General features: G+C 40.0%; 1 protein-coding gene across 3 annotated transcripts in view; it reads right to left on the reverse strand.

Annotated features, from left to right (window-relative positions):
- Positions 1–471: 471 nt before the first annotated feature.
- Positions 472–12,328, reverse strand: part of LOC143907830 (uncharacterized) — a 91,962-nt gene continuing 80,105 nt past the window's right edge. For all 3 annotated transcript variants that reach the window (XM_077424842.1, XM_077424841.1, XM_077424840.1), the window contains 2 exons: positions 4,684–4,826; positions 472–4,417 (listed from right to left, as the gene is read on the reverse strand). In XM_077424842.1, the coding sequence (XP_077280968.1) occupies positions 2,510–4,417; positions 4,684–4,826 (2,051 nt within the window). In that variant the 3' untranslated portion in view covers positions 472–2,509. The remainder of the gene's footprint in view (positions 4,418–4,683; positions 4,827–12,328) is intronic.

The following is a 12,328-nucleotide window of genomic DNA, read 5'->3' on the forward strand; positions in this document are numbered from 1 at the left end:
TTTCTGATAACACGTAAGCTATATATCGTGGGACGTATCAGTAAATTAAAACGTTTATTTTTTTCTCTAGTTTTACACGACTGATAAATCAATTTATGCGCGTAGGGATTTCTCTGGGATAACAAATGGCGCGTTAATTTCTGAATGGAATATGAAGTTGAAATGGTGTAAGGATGCTCCTAAGAATAATATTTCAGTTCGATTGCTCCGATAATTTGGGTCATCTATCATCGTCACTTTCATCGCCGGCATGGGGCAAACCCCGCCGTCTATACGATCAAAATTTACGCGTTTCGCCCCCGTTCATGGTCACTCCTTCGCGTTAAACTTATGATTTTCCGTATCATTCGTTGGTTTATACGATGTTTTCAGACTCCACATGGTTCACGTTACCACTTTTAATCGAACGACTGAAACAGTTAAAAAAATGATTACTAGATAAAATAAGAACACACTCTCTCGTTACTTTTCACTATGGATCTGTATTTGTCAAATGTACCGGTGAGTGAATGTACACGTGTGATAACTTCGTTTACCGTGTCGAGGGCTCACTTGCAACACAATTATGTATTCAGAATGAATAAACAATATATATACGGTTATCGTACGCGCGTATGTACATATGAGAGTCTTTATATGAACAACGACGGCATCTAGTGTTTTATATACAAAAAGAGCTGCGTATTAAATATGTAGTCGCGAGGTGAAAATTAAAATTATGTCCCTATCTACGTTTACTTTTATATTATCTACCGTGAGACAATAATTTATTTGGTTCGCTTAAAGTAGCGCTAGTAGAGCTTTGAAAAAAATGCGATTTGTGAAAAAATGATAATGCAACCGATATTTAGAGGATACAATAAATACATCTTCCGCAATCAGAAAGTGTTGATTATCATTCCAAGTATTGCTCAACGATATCCGTTCGTTATTAAATGACATTATCCACGACACAGAATAACATATCGATTTAAATTAATTTTAAAACTTGTTTCATTTTTTCACAAAACGAAAAGCGCAACATTTTTACAAGTGCATCTGTCTCTTTCCGCAATAGTGGCCAAGAAATGATTTTTAACTATTCTCCATATTCAATTGGAGGACATTGATTTCTTTTTATAAGCGAGAGAGATAGACATCTATTTCCTGTGTTTAATTAAAACTAACGGATTGTACCTATTTCGCTTTTCAGAAGTTGTATATTCGATATAGTAATCATGACTGTGTATAAATGCGATTTTCTTATTCATTTGTGTTCCATTAATCTATCCTTTGTGTATGATATATATGTACATAGTTTCATTGTTAATTATTGCTCACCTGCACCTACAGTCTCAGGCCTCGTTTTATCGTTTTAAATCAAATATTATCTCGTTATGTTATTGGCCATCACGTGAAAATTAAACATTTGTAGAATGTGTGTAATTTGAAAACATCTTCAAATCCTTGTTCGAGACTTTCAAATAAGATTAAATTCTCCAGGCACACACTCTGTGCCAGTGACTGAAATTACATCGAAAACGAAAGGAACATGGGTTCGGTGATCTGTACAATCTAGTTTTCGAACACCCTAACGATGCACTAACGTAGAGAACGTTCGCGCCAAGAAGATTGCACTTACTTCGTGTTTCAATTCACGAAAATCGAATCGTGGAATTGAAACTCCATCGAATTTCCGTACCGGTAAACTTCTGACATATTTACAACACTCTTCATGCACATTTGCGTAGACCATAGTTCGTGTATATCAGTCTAATATCACTTACAAATCACTTTTCATCTTCTGCGATTATAAGCGCGTTTCGCACCGAAAGGGTGGTGAATGTCACTTTGTAACACAGTTTGAAAAATTCTGTAAATAGGGGAACTCTGTCAACGTCGCGTTCTCTGATTTAAAATTAACACAACCATTGCACTCGTTGTCACTGTTGTATATTTCCGAAACATCTTTAAATGTTTGGAATGTAAATTGATGGAGTTACATCTCCTGTCCGTGGTAAGGAATATTAAAATTGATATTATTCGGATGCGTAACGATATCGACTGCTCGGCTACAGTTGCATTCTAGAACAGTCGACAATTTCTCTGGTAATCCGGTAATTACTTCAGATATGCTTGTACGTGTTTGAATGAATTTAAATATTTCAAATTTTACTATGTACAATCATTCTATAAATTAGTCTTCGTGCCGTGATTGCAAGCAGTCTTGAAAATAATTTCGACACAACTCGCGGAAGGAGTCACTTCGAACTAGAGGACATTCGACAGCCTAGGTTGAATGACATAGCCTTATATATAGACACACACGCACACGGACCGATAATAATATTTCTAATCCGAGTCCGTTTCATTTTTACACGATTTCCATTTACACGCAGAGTTAAATCACGAATACTAATAGTACATACAAATCACGTAGATTCTTACGCGGCACGCTTCAGTATAAAGCGTTGAGTAGGCATTGCTCATCGCCCCAGTCCAGTTGGCAAGGATTCTCGGTCTCGTGGACTCAGCTGAGCTGGTAATACTCGGGTACGAAGTCGTTCGCCAGGTTGCTGAGGAAGTTGAAGTCGGACGAGCTGTTACTGTTGTCGGCGGATGGTGGCGGCGCCGCGGCAGTGTGCACCGGTTCGCCGTAAAAATTGCCATAATTGCCGTAGGATTCGTTGTTGCCGTCAGCCTGGCCGGCGCTTCCGGGTGGCGTGATAACCGCTGCGGTAGCAGCTGCGATCGCCGTCGCGGTTGTCGTCATGCCAGGCGCTGGAAATGGATCGGGCGACGATACGTAACTGTTTGGGATGCTGGAAGCCTCGCCGCCCTGATGAACGTGCAACTGACCGCCAGTCTGCTCGTAATACGCTCCCGGGTGACATTTGTTCCCTGGTCGGTAGTCGCCCGAACTTGGATGCATCGGCGGCTGATGAGTGACATAGCCCTCGGCGGTGTGTTGCTGCGGGTGTTGCTGCTGCTGCTGGATGTCGTTGAAATAATGCTGCCCGGTCTGCGCGGACACAGCGGCGTGCCCGTGTGTCGCCAGATTCTCGCCGGCTCCATGATAGTTGCCGCCGGTCGAGTAACCGTAATTTCCAGGCGTCATGTAGCCGTCGGTGCTCTGTTCGTTCTGCGTCGCCGAGTATCCCTGGCCAGAATTGTACGCGTTGGTACCTTGCATACCTCTGTGATAAGTGTGATAAGGTGGCCCAGCCTGAGGATATCCGTTATATTCTCCGGTGCTACCGTACTGCAACTGTTGCTGATGGAACTGTATGTTGGCACCGTACATCGATCTCGATGCTGTGCCCGTCGCTCTCGCGTGATGCGCCACTCTCGAACCCATTGTCTGATTCTGTCTAACGTATAGAGAATTCACCTCACTCGGATAAGAGATTCTTGGTTGCTGATACGTATCTCTGGTGCAGTAACTGCTCTGCGACTGGGTCTGTTGCGACGCCGTAGGTATGCTCTGTCTGTTTGCGGGTACGCCGTTTCGATAATCGATGCCCGGCGTGGGCTGATACACGCCCTGCTGCTGGAAGTGTGCTTGCTGACTGTTGGAGATGTTTCGGCCACCGTGCGGCGACATCGTTCCCGGATTCGTAGAGGCGTGCAACATCGGACCTGGTAACGAGGTCGTGGAGGACGGTGAGCTACGCGGTCTCTGCATGTAGGCCGTGTGAGCCGCTTGTTGTATACCGAGGGGACTGCCTTGTTGAAGCTGGACGGAAACGGGAGTACCGGGTGTCGAGGATGGCGTTAAACTTCTCGTGGAATTTTGACCCGGTAGAACCGGCGTGCTGACCGTCGAGTCCGGCATGGCTAACAGTACACCATTGCTGTTCACCGAACACATGTCCTTCGTGCTGGCCGATGGCGATTTCTTGCTTACCGAGATCTGTTGTTGTTGTTGTTGTTGCTTCGCTGTGTTCGGACTTTTGTGGCCGCTCTCGACCTTCACTCTCACTTCGCCCGACAATTTTTTCGTCACGCTCGGCGACGTCACTTCGCTTCCGTCTTGCGACCTCGAATCGTCATCCACCATCATTTTTTCGAACGAGCTGGACACGCTGTTGGTACTGCCAACGCTGCTAGCACCATTGCTGTTCGTATTAAAACCAGGATTACTGTTGTTGTTGTTATTATTGTTGTTGGTTGCACCAGGTGTGTTATTGTTGTTGCTGTTTCTTCGGCCGGAAGATCCTAAATCAGTAACGTCGCCGGTTAAGGTACTTCCGACATCGCCCACGCCCGAAATATCACAGTTATGACAGCTCTTTTTCTCGTCGTTATCTGATAACATTTTATCGTTCTTGGGCTTTTCCATGCCATCCGAAGTGGAGCCATCCTTCTCGTCGCCGTCTTCCTTGCTGAGCGTTTGCCGTTTGTGTTTCATTCGTCGATTTTGAAACCAAACTTTTACCTGAGAGGAAGATAGCGATATTTATATAATTATTTACATTTTTAGTTATTAAATATAGATACTGTATATATAATGCATCAACAATTGTGCAACAGATAAAAGAAACATGTTTTTTGTAACATTTTTAATGAAGCAACATAAAAATAGTATAAAAAGTTTTAAAATATAACATATATTGAAATATATATAACGTATTAAAAATGGAAAAATAATATAATAAATATTTTTTAATAATATATATAACATTATTTAATTTAAATTATTACCTGTCTTTCTGTAAGATCCAGTGAAGCTGCGATCTCTATCCTTCGTGGTCGACAAAGATACTTGTTGAAATGAAACTCTTTCTCCAGCTCGAGAAGTTGCGTATTTGTATAAGCCGTTCGTAATCTTCTTGGCAGACCGTTCTCTGCAAAAGAAAAATTCCCTCTTCTTCAATTTTTTTCGATGCAATTATATAACAAATCGAAATAATATAACGTAGATTTTCTTCAATAATAAGATTAATTTAATTATCTGGACTAATTTATTTTTTCTTATAATATATTTTAGCTGAGATGTCATGTATTTAGATCATTTACAAATATTATAAATATTTTTATTAAAAAATACGTTATGGAAATAATTTATTTTAAATTCTTATTTTATTTCTTGTAGCACGTTGACGTTCTCGTGCTCCGATATTCGCTTCGTCTTTACCGCCACGTTGCTCTCTTTTTGTCTGTTATAGGAAGTAAATGGTATCCTAATTAATGATCATTTAAGCAACCTAGACTATAGAGAGGAAGATAGAGATAAGGAAGGAGGGGTGCGACACGACATCCTTAACAATGCATGAGCGAAGATTCTCGCGCGACGAAAAGGACCATTTTGGTGTTGTTCCGGCGAGTTACTGGGCTCCTTAGAAACTTTTGGGCAAGTTTCCTACCGGCACTATTCCATGTCGATGCGAAACACCTCCTAATTGTTATCGGATAAGAAACTTGTTCCGCGATAACAAGAGGAATGCCACACAGGATCGAGAGGACGTGAAAACATGAGAGGGGAGAGGAAGGGACGATATAAGGAAGCATATCGCGGCTTATTCGGGCAGATTTGGTCTAGAAAGTAGCGACCAAGTATCTCACGGTACTTTGTCGAGGCATGTGGCGTAAGAGTAATTTCCACCCAACTGCGGTAAACAATTATTAATAGCCGCCTATCGTAATTACAGAATTCGCTGCACGCCCCGAGGAGTAATATTTCAATCAAACTTGATGGCTCGCCGCGAGCTTGCGTTGTTTAACAAGACGTGTCTGGACAAATTCTCTAGGAACAACGTATATTTTGCCATAAATGTTTAGAAAAACTTTCTCTAATATATTACATTCTGAGTACTTCAGGTTTTCTGTCTATCATTTAGGGGTGTAAGAGACACCTTGGCGGACATCACAACAGCGCGAGAAATATTTCACGCCATTATTTTATTCTATCGGTCACTGACCACCTGGATGTCAAGGTCTTTTTTTTTTTATCAAGAAGCAGGGGTGTTACACTTTTTTACGCGTCGCCGTATCATGCGAGAGAAGAAAAAAAACCGATACGGCGTGACGCAGTTTGGAGCGAAGGGGGACAGCGAGGGAGGAGGTAGTTCGTTTCGTAGGGCCGAGATGCTAAACTACCCCATAGCGTGCGAGCGGATGTAGGGTGGCTGAGGGGTGGTTAGGGGTGGTTCGACAGTAGGATGAGTCGCCAGGGGTTAAAGAAGAAAGAGAAAGAGAATAATCGAACGAGACAGAAGGAAAAAGACCCAGATAGGACGAAAGGTAAAAAGAGGAAGGTATAGTGACTGGAAAAGGTCGGGGAGGGTACGTGATAGAGATGGTCAGAAAGGGAGAGGAAGAATAGAAAAGAGAGAAGACACTCGGGGATAAAGGAGAAGGGTGTAGACTGAAGATGTAGTAAGCTTTGAACCTAGCAAATCCTGCACGTGGAGTTTCCATAGGGTGAGGGCGATGGTGGCGAGATGAAAGTATCGCATGATTGACGTGGGCCTCATCAGCATTTCGGTCTTGCGATTGGTTGGACGAAACTGTCGATCAAACTCCACTCCACGCCCTGTATCTGTTCAATCGTTCCAGGAGTTTAATTCAATCCGGCGATGAATTCGGAGCAATATTTGGATGGCAAATAACTACCCGATATAAATTAAACTGTTACAAAATAAAAATATATATATAACGAATGATAGAGTATATTTTTTGGGAGTCTGTGTATTTACAATGTTTTAAATCGTTATAAAAAATTATTTGCATTTTATATTTAGATATAAATAATACATAAATAGATCTTTAGATTAGAATATATTTTTAAAGGATAGATTTTTTATTGAGTGTCAGATATTTTGGTAACAATAATTAAATATTGTTTAGCTTTGTGAGTAAAATAACGGTACCATATCACACCACTTCTTGCTAATCCAAATTAGTGACAGGCGTTACTGCTTTGTAACGGTAACGACTTTTTTCGGACGAAAATGTCGGCGTTGCTAGCAAGCTTCTCGTTCTTGCGAGACGATGTAGAAGATGACGAACTGTCAAGGCGTAGTCAAAATGAAGACCTGACAGGATCGTGTGTGAGGTGAGAACGATAGAGCACGAAAATAGAGTCCGTATTTTCGTATATCACGCTGTTAGCTTCGTTTATGGGTTCATCCGGTTCAGACTGCTATTATACCATAAATATTTTAGAATTATTAAAGCTTTTAATATGCAAATTGTTAAAGCATATACATCACTATTTAAATAACATTTATGTAAATAAACGTCAATACTGTTATTAATATCAATATTATTAATAACCGCTTTTATTTGTAACAGACTAATGTTTAAAAAAATTCGTATTTTTAATTTTTTGAAAGTTAATCTTATATACTTTTTTCTGATAATTTTTTAATAATAAAAAATGAATGCAGAATAAAAAACTAAATACTACAAAATACTTGCAATAAAATATAAAATATAACTGCAATTAAAATAATAATTAATTAATAAGTCAATTTTATTTCAAAATTTTCATAATTGATGCAATACCTACATCTCTATTTTAATAAAAAGTGCAGTAATTAAGAAATTGAAATAGAAATATAAAAAACAAAATTAAAATAACAGGTTTGTTAATGTAGTAGTTCGTCAATCGTCGATAGAGCAGATGCTGATGTCCGTGACAAAGCTGACAGCCGTCGCTTCGCGCGTTCTCATCAGTATGAGGACGTCGGTATGAGTTTACACTTTAAAATGTTACCTTTTGATGAAACATAACTTTGCAAGCTATGCCATGTCTTTCAGTCACTTTTTTAAAAACGTGTGTTAATCAGAGTGCAAGCTTTATCAATTAAAGCTTAAATGGGTATACGAATTACTTTATTTGTACGAGCATTATTATAAATAATCTGTGATAGAATATGTAAACTAAAACAGGAAAGCAATTATTTTTCTGAATTAATAGCATCTTATCGAGGTACCGTTTATTATTTCGCTTTTTATATCTTCGTATTGAATTTCTATATAATATTCAAGATTTTTTATTCGAGAGAAAGATTTTATTTATGCATAAATTAAATATAATTTATGATAATTTTGATTCTACATAATATTACTTTTACATCAGGAGTACATAAACCCTAGGATAATATTTTCAGCTCGACGCTTCTATTTTATACTTATTTTTATAAGATTGATAAAATAGCAATAAAGATATCGATACTGTTCGCTAATAATGCGTGCTCTGACTTCTAGAGGAATTTTATTCGCGGAAATTTTCGATCATACGAAACAACAATTACGTAAATATAGGAGTGAAAGAGATCCACACACGCAAGCCATTGTTCAATTCTACTCGCTCGTGTCTCCTCTATTCTGTCGCCTTTATTATACCAGAATGTTTATGAACAGCTGGTGAAACTCACATGCCCAATGCTTCTTTCTTAATTTTTGCATTGTTTCACTGCACTTATGATTAATTTGTAGACGTTTTCTCATTGAAGACGATAACGAGCAATAAAGAAATGTGTCCCAAGGGAGTACGATCATCAAAGGCGAGAGGAAAAAGTGGATCTTCAATTGAGAAGTAGTTTACACATGCGACCAAGTCGTCCGGATCACGGATTTCCCTCCTGTGTCCGCCTTCGGTGTGCTCTCGTTTTCTCTGGACTGGACCAGGTCGTTTATAGACAGGTGGGAAGGGTCACATGACGGGCGTCTCTGTAATTTGTCTTTTGTTTCCCCCCGCGCCTGCAGAAAGAAAACTTGTGAGGAAGAACAAAGGGCGGAAAGAACCACTATTTCGAACAGCGTGGAGAAGAAAGAACGATTACCCCTCTTCGTTCCGTTCGCAACTTCTCTCTCTTCCTCTCTTCCCTCTTTCTCTACCATTCCCCCTTTCACTCCTCTCTCATCCCCCTCGCTCATTCTCTCTTTCTCTCGTTCTTTTAGTATCGAGAGGAATCTGCGGCGGCGCGACGGCGGCGGCGTCGGCAGTGTAAACGTATGAAAAATGAGTGACGAGAATTTGAAACAAACGAGAAGACAGCCGGCTCCATGTCCGTGCTTTGACGTGTCCGAAACAGGTAGACGGCGGTCAGCGTGGAAGGTTACCGTGATCGATAACTTTTTGATCGTTTTAAGCTCGCCGAACATTGCGAATCTGGATTCTGGGGAGAACGATCTGCTTTAAAATGCCGTAGCTCTATAACGTCTTATTATGCAACATTAATATTGGACCGTCTCACAATTTTATGATAATAATTGTTTTAACAGTTTTTTAAAATTAATAATATTTGTATATAAATAGCAAATAAAATTCTACATTTTACTAAACTTTGGCCTCTACAAATGTTTACCAAATGGAAAGATCAGTTCCCTATCGTTTGTCCTTCCAAATCAAATCGACATTGGAAGCGATGCTAATAAAAATTTACATTATAATAATATTCTGTGCTTGTTTGAAACAATGGAAGAATTATTCATCACGTGAGAATAAAGTAGGTATTTAATGCGCCATTGGGTAATTTGTGGCGGATAAGCGAGGGAAGGCTGGAAGGTGGAATCGGCATAAACTGTGGCTCATTACAGATTTACACCAAGACGTAGGACGGGCGATGGGCGAGGGGCAACGAACAAAACTAAACGCACGGGAACAGAATGAAGGGAGTCCAAGTGGAATGGCTGGCAGGAAGGGCTCTCGGCTGCTTTGGTTTTGGTGGGCTTGTCGGGGGTTGCGGCCTCTGCGTTGGATACGAGCTATAATCAATTAACAGTGAGCAAAACAAGAACTGCGGCCGACCACCGACCACGGCCGCAAAATATTTCGTACCTTCCTGTTCCAGTTCGGCTGGAACCCCAGCGTTACGTTCAAGTGGCTACCTCACTTGCTGATAGGGCTGTTGTCCATGGGGAATTGATTCCAACATTGTACCATTATACAACGATTTAGAACATTGATACTATTAATCGATTCGAGTCATTGATCAAATTCGAAGTTCTTCAGCGTGACGACATTGAAGTACTGATAACTTGGCTTGGTAATAACTTGTACGCATAAACCATTGAAACAGCGGAATTGTCAGTGTAATTCTCCTATATAATTTCTTATATTTCATACATTTTAGGATATGAATAATTATTTCAACTTTAATTGATAATATATTCTACACATATATATTTAGAATATTATAAATATTTCTCTTCCAAAGGAAAGTAAAGCAAAATATTGACTTTGCAATTGCTCTTTCCATCATAATTTAGCGTTAAATGTAAGAAACAATATAATCATTTATTTATGATGAAGCCTTTGTTTACTTTGATTCATGATTGTATGTCCATATCTTTCCGACTTGATTCTTGTCTGGCATAATAGCACTTCAGATATTAGCATAACTTTTTACATATAGTTACCTTGTTGTAATGACGGAAAAAGAGAGGAGTCGCCGAGCTAGCTGGCATGTAGAGCAGACAAAAAGAAGAAGGGACGTGGGGGGAGAGGAAGCATGAAAAAGGATAGAAATACAAGAACGGAAGAACGGTGATGGTAGGAAAAAGATATAAAAGCGGCACGAGAAGATTTGCGTGTTCGAAAAAAGTTGTTGGCAACATCGCGAGCCGTCGCCGTGCGCTGGCTTAGCGCTGCCGAAGACACGGCAACGTTGGTGCTCCGCACCAACCACCGCGTCGGCCATGTTGAACGTGCACAGGTTCGCCAACCTGTGATTATGGTGGGCGCGACGGCTAGCGGCCCTTCGTGCAAGAAAATTGGACGCAGGGATCTCTCCCGCGGTGAAAGAAAGGCAAGACGTACATATGCGTGGCGTTCAGACTGGCTGGTTACTTCAGAAGGCGTTGCCGATGCAACCTGCAATCATTGGGGTGGCGCGACCAAGTACACTCGACTTCTTCGTGCACGACTGGCGAACGCGCAGTTTCACCTCTCATGTTGATCCGCGATAAAAGATTATTATATACACCATACACCTAAGGTGCACGCCTGGCCCTGGCTCATTCAAACATTGATGTTCGCAAAAGTTGCGGTAGCATGAGTCATAATTGGAGGGATACGATCTTTGATTAATGATATCTCTGGGTTCACCATGTGATAGCACTAGCTGTTATTTCATAATAAAGACTCACGAAACTCCGTGACAACCACTTGGCGTTGGCCAGTTTTTGGAAGCTGATGTCAATCATAATATTACCGATCATATAGTTCAGCACGTGTCACATTATTTATGACAATTTTATAAAATATTCATTTTGCAAAGAATTGTATAATTGTAAATTATACATGAAGTTTCGTTTTTAACAAATCTCTGCTTAGCATGCTCGCCCCTGTGACATATACGAATAAATAATCACGCGATAACGTATACATAATAGAGCTACCTAATACAAACGAGCCAATTGGTGTTTTGCTCTGCGTCTGCAATTGGTCAAGATTAATTCTGCGATTATCACACACATATTCTTGGAGTGTGTGCGTTCGCATTTAGTATTTTGCCGTTTTACATAATTTTTTCCTCTATAATTACCAGCGCCATTCTTATGCAATTTAAATAACGCGGCTTTTACATAACGAAGGAATTACGATTTCCAACGCTTCATTATTTCTTTTTTCGCGGATTAAATATCAATGTTTAATGCGTAATTTGTAGCGTGTTGCGTTAATGATGTAATATTTTAAATATTCCGCGGAAAAATTATAATATAAAAATATGTATTTACGTTGAAATGTTTCCATGCAAAAAACAGTTAGTTACGTCAAGTGCAACTCTTGAAATAATATGCTTTAAAAAAACAAGCCGTGTTAAAAATCTACAGCATTAGATATATCGAAAAGACGCGACCGAAAAGTAGCAGTGATACTCGAGGCATAGGGCGCTCGGTATGTGAAACGGGAGTGGTCTCCAGGGGGGATGAAAAGCCATCTTTCCATTAGACGCGAGATTGATTTTGTGAGCGCACCTTTTCGTAACGAGATGTCGGTGTGCCTCGACGTTCGAACACTAATGTGATTAAAATAATCCCGCGATGATCAAAATACATAACGGTTCCTGATTTTCCCGGATCAATTTCCTCTGGTTTTGCCACGTGGGCAAATTGGAGGTAAATTAAAATTACATGTGGATCCAGAGCTATAAGCCAGGATTTGAAAATATTAAAATCCTGGATGAGATATATATATATATATATATATATATATATATATATGAATCTCTATATTTCAAGCGCGTGTGCGAACACATTATAAAATCAATATTCGTAATAATTTTATGTATTTTAGTTCCGCTCTCATAAATATTTAAGGCACTTCTATCGCGCTCAGCGAGTGCTGTACCCCCCCCCCCGAGGAACAAATTCGAAACTAATTTCACGACAATTT

This window comes from Temnothorax americanus, unplaced genomic scaffold (genome assembly GCF_048541705.1).
Source record: "Temnothorax americanus isolate GAGA-0224 unplaced genomic scaffold, ASM4854170v1 Scaffold9, whole genome shotgun sequence".
NCBI lineage: Eukaryota > Metazoa > Arthropoda > Insecta > Hymenoptera > Formicidae > Temnothorax > Temnothorax americanus.